General features: G+C 44.8%; 2 protein-coding genes across 2 annotated transcripts; one reads left to right on the top strand and one right to left on the bottom strand.

The window, feature by feature from the left end:
* Positions 1-4,804: 4,804 nt before the first annotated feature.
* LOC123079195 (OPA3-like protein) lies at positions 4,805-7,265 on the top strand. The gene is made up of 4 exons (XM_044501902.1): positions 4,805-5,113; positions 6,014-6,148; positions 6,350-6,436; positions 6,851-7,265. Exons 1-4 carry the CDS (start codon positions 4,985-4,987, stop codon positions 7,037-7,039), a joined length of 540 nt encoding a protein of 179 aa, XP_044357837.1. The 5' UTR covers positions 4,805-4,984; the 3' UTR covers positions 7,040-7,265.
* A 260-nt stretch (positions 7,266-7,525) lies between these two features.
* On the bottom strand, positions 7,526-11,519 carry LOC123079194 (reticulon-4-interacting protein 1, mitochondrial). Its single transcript, XM_044501901.1, has 7 exons — positions 11,128-11,519; positions 10,477-10,704; positions 10,043-10,116; positions 9,413-9,572; positions 8,440-8,559; positions 8,250-8,358; positions 7,526-7,921 (listed from the first exon to the last, which is right to left on the bottom strand). Exons 1-7 carry the CDS (start codon positions 11,344-11,346, stop codon positions 7,740-7,742), a joined length of 1,092 nt encoding a protein of 363 aa, XP_044357836.1. The 5' UTR covers positions 11,347-11,519; the 3' UTR covers positions 7,526-7,739.
* Between the last annotated feature and the right edge of the window lie 4,843 nt (positions 11,520-16,362).

Here is a 16,362-nt window from a genome sequence, read left to right as displayed (position 1 = left end):
AAAAATCGTTTATAATATTTTGTGCTATCACCGGGCACTCATTCCCCACGAAACAGAACATGGGTGTACATGGGCACCCAGGTTTGATATCCCAAAAATTTAGAATTTTTTAAAATTTCCTGCTGTGGCTCTCGGGTGCCACACACCCCTATATGAATATAGCATTAGAAAAATATTAGGAAATTTCAAAAAATTCTGAAATTTTGGGATATCAAACCTGGGTGCCCAGTGTACACACGTTTTCAGTTTCATGGGGAAATGGATCCCCGTGTTAATCTCGGTAAAAAAAGTCAAAAATTCCTATGTATGGAAAACATTATTTGGTCAACCATTTCCCATGAAACTGAACGCAGGTGTACAATAGGCACTCAGGTTTGATATCACAAAATTTCAGAATTTTTCGAAATTTCCTGATATTTTTCTTAATGTTATATTCATATAGGGGTGTGTGGTACCTGGGAGCTCCAATGCATTCCCCCATATATTCGCCACTATTTTCTAAATCAGTGAACTTTTTTTAAATTCGTGAACTTCTTTCAAATTTATGGTTTTATTAAATTATAATTATTTTGAATCTATAATAAAAGTCAGCAGCTGTCGGCTTTCTCTGTACAGTGAGGGAGCGAGGGAGTCTGGTGAGTGAGCAATACTAATACTGGCAAGTGAGGCGAGGATAGCGCTAATTTTGGGCCTCAGCCACCACTTTTCGTCAGTGCTTAAGGCGCGGGGTAGGACTTTCAAAGGTCCGGTTGGAGATGTTATCGCCTAAAATGGCTCGGCCAAGTCTTTCTCTTTCTCCTTTTCTATTTTTCTTATTTTTTCTATTTTTAATTTTGTTTTATTTTCAGCTATTTGCTTTATCTTTTGACCTTTTTATTTTATTTTTCATGTATCGTTTACATCTTACTTGAGTTTGTTCACTTTATTTTTAGAATTTGTTTTTTTTTCGGTGTTAAATACATGAACAATTTCGGTGTTAAGTACATGATTTTCTATTTTCAAAGGATGAAATATCCTATAAAAGCTTGAGATTTTTTACTCAAAAGAATTTTCCGAGTTTGCACTAAGGCAAAAATCAAAGTAGAGATTAACCCGGTATTTTCTGGAAAGTAACCCGGTAAGTTCCAAGGGTCAACCTCGCTAAGGGCTTGGTCGGAGCTCTAAGTACATGTAGCTCGGGTGGAGTTTCGATTTAGTTCAAATCCTCATGTCACGACACTATTTTCACGTGTTGTGTCTGTGCGTGTGTGTGTGTGGGGGGGGGGGGGGGGGGGGGGGTGTATAGTATAAGTACAAGTGAAAAGCAATGGAAGACGTATCCATGTATAAGTATGGGATAAGGAAACATGGAGTGAGTCTATAAGACCCCGCTAAGTTGTCTAGGTTGGTTTAGGCTAGAGATTTGCTTTCCTTGGTCATTGGAGACTTGAAATCCAACTCAATTTCAGCCCGACTTCGAAACCAAGGCTTGACGCGTATATAAGGATCCATAGGCCTAAGCAAAAAACTCTACATGCCCAACCTCTCTCGAAGAGGCAGGAGCATACTAAAAACACATATCGAGTAAGGAGCTCTAGTTGCTAGCGTTTTTAACTCTTTTAGCCATCAAATGCTCTTTTAATTTGTTTAGAGATAATAAGAGATCGACCAAGGTAGGAAATAGGGTTGTTACCCACCTCCGCGGTCTTACCAATAGTTGTGTGATTCATCAGCAAGATCTTTCTATCACCCCACATCCATGTTTCGGACTAAGTATACATCCATACACATGGTACGTGAATTTCCTTTTCTTTTGCGGGGAATGATAAATGAATTTCATACATCCAGATGCATTGTGTCGTATATCTACTAGAAAGTACACTAAGTGTATGTGTGTTAGATAATGTCGTAGGGCGTCATCATTTCTCTAGCTTGTGTATAGGTCAACCATGTGCAACCATATGCATCAATTGGGCCTCACAAGAGGTAGATACATCAGTACAGTTTTGAAGATGGAGCGGTGGCAGTTGGCGGCGGCGGCATCTGAGTGCACGCCGGACCAGTGAGACCCATGCCCGGCAGGCGTCCTGGATGGGATCTCAGGTCTTAGATATTAGGTTTGGCTGCGATGTCTGTTTGGTATTAGGCCCAGGCTATCTGCGCCCCTTCATCAGCTGGATAGAGGTGCTTAGACGGCGGCTTTAGTCTTACTGTTGTATTACTTTGTAAGGTTTTGTGAGAATAATTAATAAAGTGGCCGTATGCATCGCTCGGATGCAGAGGCTGGGGTTCTTCCTCCTTTTCTAAAAAAACAAGAGGTGGATACCAACTTTAAAAAAATGTGATGGATGCCTCGGAGAGAAAGGGGGGAGATATGGGGGTTCTAGATGTTTGGATTTGGCAAAAAAATGACTTGTGGTTTTATTATGTTTGACCAAAGTGATGACATGTACAAATCGCATGTTGCCGGCGTGTGCACCATCCCCTTCTTTCCCGGGGAGTTCACCGTCTCCTCCTCCGGCACCTGCAATGTTCCCTACTCTGACGTGTGCATCATCCCCTCCTCTAGTGTGTGCATTGTCTCTTCGAGATTCCTGGAATGTCTGAGCACTATTTGCGCCTTGTCCCAAAATTCTCGCGTCATTACATCTATTTGGTTCGGCTCCAACATGATAAACCGATTCTCTGACTCAATGCGTTCAGTTGTCGCCCGATTCTTTTGGAGCCTGGGCGCCTCCATCTCTTCCTGACATCGTCTACACTCTTACATCGCATCTCATCTCGCCCTCTTCTCTTGGTTCTTCTTCTCCTTCATCTGTGGTTTTTCTTGCTTCTTCTTCTCGGCGTACTCGGTTCTTATCTTCCCCAACTCACTGACATTTTTTCCATCGCCTCCATCTCTCCTCTCTCTTGAGCTTTTCCTTTCCTCTCTTCCTCTCATTGGGTCGACCCGTGCTAGACACCGGAGTGGGACTTCTAGGCACCTTTTCTTTTGCCTCTGCATCACCATCATCTTCACCATTGTCCATGTCCGGAGAGGTATTGTTGCACTTCTCAGATTTTGGATTGTCGTCGTCATACTTCGACTTCCACTTCTCGTGGCCTTCCAAAAAATCCAACAATGTAGGAGGCCAAACGATTTTCCCTTTTACTTTCTCATTTGTCAATACCTTTCTTGTGCTATGGTTTCCTATAACAAACAAATGCTCAAATTGATAAGAATGCTCAAAGTAATGCAAAATAAATTTTCTTACATATTGGTCAATGGTGACACCGCTAGGAGGAACATGCTTCACTTGGTCCAAATAACCTGACCCGGCACATCTCTTGAATTCCAAATGTCATCTTGGGGGGCACATCTCTTGAATCATACCCCATCGGTTTTTGAGACATTTGAGGCTACACTTTATTCTCCACCCAAGATGACATTTGGAATGCTCCTCGATGTGCTTGCAATACTTTGTGCTCGTTTGATCTTTTCTGGCGACCGCATTGAGAGAGATATCTTCCAATCCCCTGGCAAGCACAATATCCTCATCCCAGGTGAAGTTTGCTTCCCGCATTGCTTTCTTCTTCGATGAGCCAGAGGATTCGAATTGATCAAATTTCGTTTCTTGGCTGGACACATCCATTTGCTCAAAATGTGACAATGATGCGCCCTCAAGTTCGAAATCATTTGTCCCGTCGGAATCACCAATCACACTCTCGAGGAATGCTTCTTTGTTGACTGTTGATCTCCCAAAATCACATAATCACCTCTAAATTACAAATATTGCACATTTGCCAATACTTTTCCACGGTCACCTTGCATTCAATCGAACAAAACAACATATAAGGCAAAGGACGTCTTTTTTACCTCATCATCGTTTCTGGTCCGGCGTAGGAATGGGGAGGTGCCCTAGTTTTTTCCCGCCACCGGGACAAAGCAAGGAAGGGAAACCGCTCGGCCCTTCCTCGTCTTCTTCTTCGATCCCTTTGGTACTGGCAGGGGGAGGCCACCTCATGCACGCAACGGCATAGGTTTTGCCACCTCTGTGGCCGGCAGTGAGGGCGAGGTGCCGCCCTAGGCGGTGGCGGCCGACCGTCGGAGGCGCAACCACCGTCGAAGTCGTGGGATCTGACTCCAAACTGATGGAAATTGGACGCGAGGGTCGAGGCAACGTCCATGACATCGTCGGCAAAGACTGGGGACGGCAGGAAGCGGTCAAAGGCAGCCCTACGGCAAGGAAGGGCAGGCTGCGGCATGGGCGGGAAGAGCAGCGGGAGGGGAAAATATCACTCACGTCAAACCGTTTTAGGACGGTGTGAGCTCCAAGCATTCTCGCCCTACCACCAAATATGATGGCTCGTGGGCTCGATTTGGAGCCCCTGAAAAACTCTAGCGATCAATGGAGGCCTTTTCGTCCAAGATCGTCATAATGGCGGTTATTATGGCGATACGGGCCGTTTGTGTGGATTTATTTTGTGCTATCTTAAAAGATGAATAAATAATATGTTTATCCTGAAGTGAAGATCGAGCCTCCAATGATACAACCAAAGAGGACGCATACATACGTGAGTGTCGTTATATAGGGGCTGTTCGGCAATCCACTACTCCCTGAAATTCAAGGATCTGCAGAGCACCTGCTCCCCCGCTCTGTACTTTTTACCTTCATTCAACTCCGCCAGCTCCGGGAGCGAGAGCCTGGAGTCGGAGCCTCGGAGGGATGCCGAACAGGCCTATAGTACTGTGATTCTGCTCCGTACGCTCTATGGAAGCAGAGCCAAACTTGCGCAGTAATTTTATTGATGAATTGTTCACGGACACGGGAAAACTAGCGACCAACTTGGCCAACAAGCGAACGACTGCCCGTCCTTCCTCAAGAGTCCCCTCTCCTTCCTCTCCAAGAAAAGTAGAGCCAAACCAAACCAGCAACGAACTCCGCCACGCCGCCTGCGCCCCACACCCACGCCGCCTCCCTCTCTCCCCTTCGCGAGCACCGGCGGAGGACCGCGGAGCGCGACGATGGTGCTGCCACTGATGAAGCTCGGCTTGCTCGCGTTCCGGACGCTGAGCAAGCCCGTCGCCAATAAACTCAAGCGCAACGCCGGCATCCACCCCAGGTTCCGCGGGTTCATCATCGACGTCGCGCAGGTGACGTTCCGTCAGTTCATCCCCCATATTACCTCGCCCGTGCCTCTGATCCTGGTGTCTAGAAGTTGGGGCGGCGCTTGCACTTCTTGATCGCTTCTGTCCAGTACGGTCTGGAGGACCCGAGCGGATCTTCCTTCCGTGTTTCTTGCCTCTCTCTCTTGATGATCTCAAGCGGGGGAAGTGCATGACAAAATGCTTATTAGAAAAAGCGTGAGGGCCTGCCTCTGTTTTTACTGGTTAATTACAAGTTGGCGACAGCATTGGTCTGATATATCGCAGAATCGAATCGATTGCATGCTTGGGCGTGTGGGATAATTGGCGATTTAGGTCACCCTGTTTCTATGATAATGGTATCAATCACTCGCACTGTTGTTTTGGGGGAGTTTGATTCCTGTGAACGCCAATGTAGTTTGATCCAGATTGTTGGTGCAACCTTACCTGACGCGAGAAGTTCTGTAATGTGGACACATAGTAGTTATTTGAGAGTCTGAATGCTGGTGTTAATAACTCTGTGTGAACAACATATGTCAATGATCACCATCAAAATGTCACGTTACTTCTTGCTGACAGTGAAAGGACTTATGTATATGCTATCTATGTGGATATATGTGGATAGAGCGTGTGTCGCGAAGGAAATAGATGTGAAGTATTGTTGATGATGATGTTCAATCCTTGTGGAACACTTCAAAGAATTTCTCGGTTGAGATTTACTCATACAAGAACTGAATAACAGTTTTGCCATGTCCTCTTCTGTTTACAGTTTATTGATCTGTTCAAAGCATTATAAATTTGGATGCGCTCTGGTTCTCTTGTATAGAGTACTAATAAACAATACTATATATTATGCATTGTGTGAGTGTGATTGCTGTACTGACAAGATGTATGCCACACTTTGTTCAGGCAAACCATCGTTTAGCAACAAACATGCAGAGGCGGCTTATTGGACGTGCAACTGACATTCACATTCGGCCCCTGAATGAAGAGAAAGCTATTCAAGCTGCTACAGATCTTCTTGGTGAACTGTTCATTTTCTCGGTAAGTACTCTGGACCTGAATGGACTGTCGAGTTATTAACAGCTTTCCATAGTGCATATGGAAGAACTAGAAACCCAACAATTCAAGAATCTGCTTTCTGTTATCATTAACTGTCCTAGATCTTCAGACCCCTAGAAATACTTGATGATTGTATGATGGCAGATGATTACAACTGACATGGACTCCCACGTAATTTCTCAGGTTGCTTGTGGTGCAATAATCTTTGAGGTTCATAGAAGTGGCAAGTCAGAAGCCAGAAAAGAAGAGGCCCGTAAGAAGGCACTGGAGGTAAGATGGTCGTGTTTTCTTTTTATTTGCATCACTCTCTGGTACACGTTGACTGGAACGTTTTCACTTTTAATGAAATGGCTGTGTGCATCACGTGATGCAAAGGCCGACCGGGGTATTCCCCTTTTTTTAAAAGAAAAAAAAGATGACTGGTTCAAATTCTTCTCACTGAGAGACGACAGTTTTCACACTAACATATTTTTTAGCGGAAAACATTACTGCTAGTAATCTGTGTTGTGGATTCTACTCTCTAGGCTTCAGATTTATAAGAAATTAACTGTTATTCTTATCCTGCACTTACATATCAAGGGACAAAACAAATCGCTGACAGTTAATTTGGATCATGCCCTACATACAATCTTGTCAAGAGCTGTGCAGAGATGATCAACTCCTTTTCATGTTTGAAAATGGCAGGAAATAAGGGAAAAGATGGAGGAACTCGAGAGGGAAAAGCAGATGATGAAGCTGAGGGTGGCGGAGGTGGAGCGGGTGACCGGGGTAGGGGGCGGGTGGCCGTGGGTTCTTCCAAGGGCCTTCACTTCCGGTGCCGCCCAGGCAGAGCCAGAGCCAGAGCCAGCAGCTCAGCAGCCCACGGCTGCTTAGCTGCAGATGCAGATCGCCTCTGTCGGCAGTTCCTTGAATGATTCCATCGCGTTGGAAACCCAGCGCTGAGACTTGTGTAGCGCGTGTTGTGAATAGTGTGTCCCCGGAGAGATTTGGTCTGAATTGGAGCTGCCGATGGAGGATGATATCTTCTTTTCTTTTTTGACATAAGAGGATGATATGTTCCTGGTAGTAACGAGGTGCCTGGAATTGTAGTTTCTTCGTATTCAGACTTAAGAGTTATACTAATATTAGAGAGTAATCAAGGTAACAGCTCAAGTGGTAATTTCTTCTGGCATGAAAGTGATTTTTAAGGACTCTGGTATTGGAATATTAGCAGAACAAACACGGAACAAACATTGAAAAATTTTGTCAAGAAGCGAAGAGTGAGTATGAACCACGAAACGATGGATGAGACTACGTCCATCCACAAACGTATTCTGGCGGGAGAAAATGCACCTGAAAATAACAATGACTGGGATCCACTGAAATAAGTCTCTTCGTATTGCATATCATTATTTACTGCATTTACACTAAACCCCGACAAAATAACCCTGTAGTACTACCTAGAGAACGAGCAAATTTAGAGCTTCAAAGCCGCACGACTTTTCTTTGGGAGAAAGACAAAAAATAAACATCATGGTACAATTAAGAAGGAACGTCGGTCCTTCCGTGATCGTCGGACGAACCCCTGCTAACACTAGTCGAACTCTAGAACCACCTTGCCAGGCACCAGTCTTTTCTCCTTGGCCTCATGAGCTTCTCTTACTTGGCTGATAGGAAAAGTCTTCTCCACAGGTATCTGTAGTTTTCCAGCTCCGGACAGCCTCTGGATCTCATGGAGACCGTCAGGATCAGCTCTCATGTATGTCCACCAGTACTCTGAAATTATATTAGATTGGATGGGAACAGCATTTGTTAAGATCAACATCTTACACAGATAAAGGAATAACTCAACTAAACTAAAGAAAGCACTTTGTATTTCTTGCTTCTTCTTTTTTGTTGCAAAAACAGCATTTTCTTTGCCAGTTACTGACCAAGTTCTAGATGGCAGCAATCAGCTTGTGTCTGGAAGTGTGGGCCTCGACAGATTATAAACAGTTACCACATAATATAGTGATTAAATAGGTTTCCTCAGACTCGGACATAACAAGTTCCAAAACGAATTATACGAATGGATCAAAATATACATGTCAACGGAGCTCTTTACCTATCCCATGAGAACAACGATACTGCATCTGTTTCTTCAGTAAAGTAGCGGTAGCAGCAGGAAGTCCCACATATAATCCATATCTATCTGCTAGTGAAGCTGCCTCTCCCTAATCACGTAAAAGGAAAGACAATAAGGAAAGGAGAAACAAAAGAAAAACACGGAAACATTAAACATGCAGATTGATTACCTGAAGGGTCATATAATGTCCGCCTCTTCTCAGAAGATTAATACCAATTCTTTCAGTTTCAGCTACTCCTATTGTGTCTAACACAGCATCAAACTTTCCTGTAACTGTTGATTCAGTATCCTGTAGTGTACAATGTATAAAACATAAAAATCATGGAACAAATGGTATTCTAGGCTAGGAATTTCTTGAAAAGAGAATCAAAATATATGAGATGGTAGCGGCTTAACTATTTCATCAAACTGCAGAAAGATTCCTTACCGCTGACACAATGTTCTTTCATGCTTTCTCAGACATGGAGAATAACTAGCAATTTCAGAATGTTATTTTTATATTTATACAGCAGATCACAGACACATGGAGTTGCACGACTGGTCAAGCTCACATACAGAACTACTGGCACCAAGAGCATGGTTGATAAATCTGCAAGTATTACCGTACTGCAGTTTTGCAACAAAAGAAATAGTAGTGACAATAGATCTAAGTAAAGCCACTCTGTGTGTACTAACCACATCCTGCCAAATTGCATAATTAATTTTGCTGCTTCATAGCCATGAAGAGAAATGGGAGATTCAGCGAAAACATAAAAGGAGATGATGATACACAACAGCTAGCAGTCTCTTGTATTCAGCATCACAGAGCAAAGTGAAGTTGAAAAAGTGGTGATTCTAGGTTCCCCTTTATTCCATTTATGCATGAATTTACCAGCTCATGTGGCAATAAAACTACAGTGCTAGATAAAAGCGACAGAAATGAAATGTGGTGTCTTGAGTACCATACTAATACATAACTATCCCACTATATGCATTCCTATTCTGTTAAGACAAAGAATGATCATTGTACAGTGAAATATCTAGACAAACCAGGGACATACATGACTTCGCTATGTTGTTGAGGTCAAAATATTAGAAGGTCAAGAGACTTTGCTGCATCATATGGGTAACAACAAGAGTTCTGACTTCTTTAGGATTTTTACCTCAGTGGCGTAATCAATAGCCTTTTCAGCACCGGCTGCCAAAACTTGCTCAATACTTTGGGCTCCACAGGTAGCTGAAACACTACACCCTGCAGCTACCGCAAGCTGAACAGCAGAAAGCCCAACTGCTCCTCCTCCACCAAGCACAAGTAATCTTTGTCTAAAATAAAAATTGATTGCAACCAGTTCGTAAGAACGGAAAAATAAACTTTAATATGCTGGCATTTAATCAGGAATGTTGGCCTAACTAACAGGTTGGTTTTCAGAACAATCAAAAGGGAAGTGCAACGTTCCAGGCTTCCTGCAGAGTTGCCAAGTACACGGTAGAAGCCGGGAGGAACTGTAGCGCAAAATATAACAAATATTCCTAAAACTTCAATGAGTTAACTTTTGACAGTAGCATGCTTCTGGTTAGCTGCTGAATACGCAAATGGGGGGAGCACAAACATAACTGCTAAAGAAATTCAGCATAATTCAGAAACCATCTAATGCATACATACCTAGATCATGAACATAGCAGTAAATAGTGGCCATATTAACAATATTCAGTAAATCAACCAATGTGCGACCAATTCACAAGAAACAGCAACAAAGGCAACTTGTCAAACTGTGGTGTGCAATAGAACATACCCTTTAGAAATTCCAGCAGTACCATATAAAGCACGCCACGCAGTCAACGCAGCAAAGGGAATTGCACTGGCCTCCTGTAATATAAACAAAAAATAGCTCTTGCTGCTCGTAAGGAGCCTTTTCTCAAGCAGGCAACCAAACTAAACACTATGTCTTCAGTCATCAACTTAAGAAAAAATAAAATTCTTCTCTCCATCACCAAATGTAAAAAATAACAGACCCTTTGCTGGAACTACCAAATGTGCACCCTTGAAACTGATTAAAAAAATATCTTGTATATATTAGAGACTGAAATAGGGTATATGCCCAAAACTAGATCAAAACATTATAGTAAAACTATTGAGTAATCTTGGTGGACAAACTGAAAGTAATCCTGAATTAGACTTTTGAAGAAATAGTAGAATGCAAGGGATAGGATTTTAGTGAGCTCCTACCACATGAGTGAGCGTAGATGGTTTAGAAGTAAGCTCATCCTGTGAAAGAACTGCATAATCAGCACATGTCCCTCTAATCGCTGTTGGATGCAAGGCACCAAACACTTCTTGCCCAATATAGAATGACGACACAGAAGTCCCTGTAGCTGCGACTTCACCACTGATGTCCCGGCCAATGATGAGAGGTAGGAGTGGCTCGAATATGCAACGGCCATAGCCAGCCCGCATCTGCCGACAAACAATACATTTACCAATTATAAACACTCCAACAATTAGCACCAGACTGATATAATCTGAAAGCAGATTCATCTATTCTGAGAACAGAACAGTATTTCTCATATTCTGATAACACACATCATGTGTCATCTGGGACCAAAAATGTATTAACTCTAATGTTAATTATAGCAGTCTTTCATTGAAATGGCAGTAATCCTCACACTACTCAGTAGCAAGCACCGCAACAAATTAGTGAGTGGCCAATAAATTCCTACAATGCGATCGGTTCAGATAAAACAGGCGCCCAACGACCCAAGCTAATCCTGATCCCCCGCATGTCATCAGAAACAAAAGGAAACGACTGTTTCACCAGACAGTTCCATCAAGTCCCAAGGTGGGGAGGTGGGCGGTGTCCAAAATGGGGGGAGTGCTCACTCGCAAGTCGAGGGGGTTGATGGAGACGGCGCGCGCGCGCACAAGCACCTCGCCGGGCTTCAGATCGGGCGCGGGCACCCCCTGCCTCAGCTGCAGCACCTCCGGCCCGCCGAACCGCGGCACCACCACCTCGCGGCCGCTCTTCCCCGCCGCCGCCGTCGACACGGGCCGCGCTCCCGGGATCCGGCGGCGAGCCCTGGCCACCGCCCTCCACCACATCGCGGCGAGGTCACAGCGAGGGGGCGGGGGATCCTAGGTCTCGTGGCCTAGTGACGGACGCGGAGGCGGCCTGCGGGTGAGAGGCGACAACAATGGCGACACCCCTGCTCGGTTGGGCGACCGGAGGAGGAGACGGGGAGGCGGGGCGAGAGGGTTAAGAATAATCGAGCCTCGTGGGACTGACATGTGGGGACATGGGAAGGGAGGCTTTACGTGTCCTCACGCGGGCAGACGTGGCTCGAGGGGAATTCGAGCTCGCGGCGACGGTGGACGCACGGGCGAGGTGGGTGCGATGTGTCCGGCTCCCAGCCAGGGGTCGCGGCGTCGGAGGATTGAGAGATCTCGTCCGTCCGTTGGGACTTCACTCTTTGTACGGCTCTAGACTCGTGGTACGGTGATTTTCCATAAATTCAGCACGCGTACACATATGCTCATGGCAGATCCACATACCTTCAGCACCCGTCTGGACCCGCTGTCCGGATCGAGGAAGTCATCCGACGCGGGTCTGTATCGCTCCACGGGACGATCTGAACGCGATTTCTTTCGCAAATTGCAGACAAAATGGGGGAGGTTTGCGGAGGTTCGGGCACCTGAAACGTAGGACTCCGGCACCCCCGGCCCACCCAATCCCTCCTCTCGATCCCATTTTTTCACTCCGCACCCTTCTTCCCTTACTTTGCATCCACACCCTCGACCTCCGCCATCGTTGTTGTACGTCTTCGGCCGCCACAGAGGCATTACCGGACGTCCGCAACCAGCAACGACGCGCCCGCTCGCCGTTACGACGAAGCTTTCCACCCTGGAGCCGTTTGTACACAGGTACACTCGACTACCTCCATGAAGGATACCACGCCCGACAGGTGTTCGATCAAATGTCATTGTGCTTATTTTTAAAATGCTATGTCATTTTTTAGAGTACGCAAGATGGTCAGCTACTCGACCATGGAGAATGAGTTGTTGTGCGATACGTGACTGGCCGTATTCACGGATTTCATAGGCAGGAGCTGAGGGGGCCTTCTGGGAGCAAGTGCATGAAAAGTTTCTCGCACGAAAGCACATTGCGCCCTATGACATGTACATCATTCAACCACGCAACATGAGGTCGTTGTCGTATCGCTGGCACGGTATCGAGATCAGCGTCACCAAGTTTTGCGATGTGGTTCGTCAGCTCGAGGCAAGGCGACCATTGCACGCGGCAGAGGACGAGATCGAAAGTGTTTCTTCCTTTTGCTCAAACTTATTGATTGATTTATTCACTCAATGTTGGTCTACACGTTATATGTAGCCCCGCACGCGCTGACGTGGTGTGCCACAGGATAAAGAGACGGTCATTTACGTGCATACACTGTTGGATGAAGTTAAAGGGAGAGTATGTCCGGGATCTAGTCGAATTTAAGACCTTGTTGTATTGTACTTAATTTGCATGGTATGTATGGATGATTTGTGTTATTTTCTATCCGAACTTTGATGAATATTGGCCAGTTTGTGTGAATATTGTCCCTTATGTTAAAATGCAGGTTGAAATGTATGCGACTAGCGTTGGATGGCATCCTTCTGCATCCGTGTCCGCGGACTAGTCCTCACTTTCTGCGGATGGATGCGAAAGGAAATTTACGGTTGTCGTTGGAGATGCCCGAAGGTGTTATTGTAGGATCGAAAGTATGTCAAGATGAGGGGTGATTAGACTACTTAACCAAATAAAAATCTAGCTTTTTCCCAATTTTAGTTCTTGGCAGATTTTAGCAACTTTGCACAAGTCAAGCAGTCAACCTACACATGCAATTCTAAGAGTATAGCAGTGGAATGTAAAACAATTGCATATGAAGGTAAAGGGAGGAGTTTAAGGGAGCAAACGCAATGTTGACACAGAGATTTTTTATCCGTGGTTCCGATAGGTGGTGCTATCGTACATCCACGTTGATGGAGACTTCAACCCACGAAGGGTAACGGTTGCGCGAGTCCACGGAGGGCTCCACCCACGAAGGGTCCACGAAGAAGCAACCTTGTCTACCCCAGCATGGCCGTCACCCACGAAGGACTTGCCTCACTCGGGTAGATCTTCACGAAGTAGGCGATCTCCTTGCCCTTACAAACTCCTTGGTTCAACTCCACAATCTTGACGGAGGCTCCCAAGTGACACCTAGCCAATCTAGGAGACACCACTCTCCAAGAAGTAACAAATGGTGTGTTGACGATGAACTCCTTGCTCTTGTGCTTCAAATAATAGTCTCCCCAACACTCAACTCTCTCTCACAGGATTTGGATTTGGTGGAAAGAAGATTTGAGTGGAAAGCAACTTGGGAAGGCTAGAGATCAAGATTTATGTGGTTGGAATGGAATATCTTGACCTCAACACAAGTGTAGGTCGTTCTTTCTCAGAAAATGTATGTTGGAAGTGTAGGCATGTTCTGATGGCTCTCTCTCCACGAATGAAGAGTGGGTGAAGGGGTATATATAGCCTCCACACAAAATCTAACCATTACACACAATTTACCAAACTCAGTGGGACCGAATTGTCAAACTCGGTCAGACCGATTTAGTTCATAATGTGACCGTTAGGATTTTCGGTGGGACCGACATGTCAACTCGGTGGGACCGATTTCGTTAGGGTTAGGGCATAACGTAATCTCGGTGAGACCGATTACACAAACTCAATGAGACCGATTTTGGTAACAGACAAACAGAGAGTTGGTCAGGCAAACTCGGTGGGACCGATTCGCTCATCTCGGTGGGACCGAAACATTACGAAAAGGAAACAGAGTGTTTGCATTGCAATCTCGGTGGGACTGATCGCTCATCTCGGTTTGACCGAAACGTTATGAAGGGAAACAGAGAGATTACAATCCCATCTCGGTGAGACCGAAAAGACTAGGGTTTCTGGCAGTGGCTATGTCAAGAGAACTCGGTGGCGCTGGATAGACAGTTTCGGTGGGGCCGAGTTTGACTTTTGGTTTGGGACATATGTGGATGTGAGAAAGTGGTTGAGGGTCTTTGGAGCATATCACTAAGCACTTTGAGCAAGCAAACCATTAAGCAACACCTCATCCCCTCTTAATAGTATTGGCTTTTCCTATGGACTCAATGTGATCTTGGATCACTTAAAATGAAAAATGTAGAGTCTTGTGCTTTGAGCTTGAGCCAATCTTTTGTCCTTAGCATTTTGAAGGGTCCACTTTTCTCATCCATGCCATGCCAATCATTGAGCTTTCCTGAAATGTTTATCTTGAAATAGCATTAGCTCAATGAGCTATATGTTGTCAGGAATTACCAAAACCACCCAGGGATAGTTGCACTTTCAAGCTCCCCCTTTTTGGTAATTGATGACAACATATAGATCAAAGCTTCGACAAATGATAATAAGATTGAAAAACATCGTCGCTTTGAGAAGTATGTGATAAGCAAGAGCTCCCCCTAAATTTGTGCATTATTTAAGATTTGCTTTTGAATGCAAATGCACAATCGATTAGGATCGTGGGTTACTCTTCCATGTCACATACATCTTGGTGGAGCGTTCAAAATGATAGAAATTAAAAAATGCACTCATCACCAAGCAGGTGAATGATCATCTAAGGATATAAGAGATAAAATCATCCAACAAGCATTAAGGGTAGCATATGATCAAACACATGATCAATCAAGTATCTCACAAGGACATAAAGTATCTCACACAAGCACACAATAAAAAGGTTCAACCAAAAGATAGCAAGAGAGATAAAAAGCAACACTCTCTCGAAGCCTATGATCTATACATTTTTCTCCCCCTTTGGCAACAAGTTACCAAAAAGTTCAAAAATGCATAGTGCTAAACGACTCTCAGGCTTGATCTTCATGAGGTGGTGTCGAGAGAACTCCAAGGACGAAGGCTTCAGATGATGTAGCTGGAGCTGATGGAGTGGCTGCTGGAGGTGGCACTGTAGTTGTAGCTGCTGGAGCTGAGTTGTAGCTCTTGTATCTGTGACTAGCACTGCAGCAGACCTTTGGCTTCTGGGCACTCTAACAAAAGTATCTGTAGTAGACTTGCCCTTCTTCTCCTCTGCTTCCTCTTGAAGTTGCTCAACTGCAGTTTGGATCTCAGTTACCTTGACATCCAGATCATAGAACTTATGCTCAATGATCCTCTCCAAACTCTCCTGGTTTTGAGTCAGGGTGGCCAAGCCCTTCTCAATCCTCAAAGTGGATTGGATCTGATATCCAAGTTGATCTTGTTTGGATTTCAAGAACACTTGAGATGCCTCTTCAACAATTGGCATCTTTGTAGCTTTCTCTGCCCTTGCCTTCTCTCTCTTCTCATGTGCTTGAGCTGAAGATGGTTCATTCTCATTCATGACAACTATGTTGTCTTCAAATTCATGGTAGATGGGCAGGTGCTCCTTGTCCAGTATATATTTGCCTTTTCCCATCTTGCAGTTGATGAGCTCCTGAATGTGTGGGGCATACCCACAACTTCTCTTCTGATCAGTTGCTGCCCTCTTGATTGTCTCCACAATAAGACTCATGACTTTGAATTTTTTAGGCACATCAAACAAATGTAGCAAGTTAATAGCATGTCCTCTAATCATCTTGTGATCACCTGACTTGGGGAGCAGAGTGTGCCTTAGGATCCAGTTGATGGTTGGCAGACCAGACAACAAAAAGTGGACAGATCCAAACTTATGAGTGTCCAAAGCATCATCTGGGATCTCTCTGTACATGTTGGCCATAGTGTTGTGGTCTTTCTTTTTCTCAGCATAAACATCCAAGTCATCCTCATTCTCCTCTGGGGCATTGATCAACTGAGCCCATTCTTCAATAGTGGATTGGTACCTTGTACCTTCAGACATCCAAATGACCTTCCCATCTGGGTAGAAGTGGGCAGTGGAGTAAAACTGCATGATGAGCTCGTCATTCCACTTGGTGAGCTTCTGGGCAACAAATGTGTCAACTCCACATGCCTTGAAGCTGTCATATACACCTGGATAGTGATCTTCATTCTCCTTAATGTACTCCCAGTCAACCCATCTCATGTCACACACAATG

Source organism: Triticum aestivum, chromosome 3D (assembly GCF_018294505.1).
Source record: "Triticum aestivum cultivar Chinese Spring chromosome 3D, IWGSC CS RefSeq v2.1, whole genome shotgun sequence".
Lineage (NCBI taxonomy): Eukaryota > Viridiplantae > Streptophyta > Magnoliopsida > Poales > Poaceae > Triticum > Triticum aestivum.
Note: the sequence above shows the minus strand (reverse complement) of the source record. Positions and strands in the feature narration are given on the sequence as shown.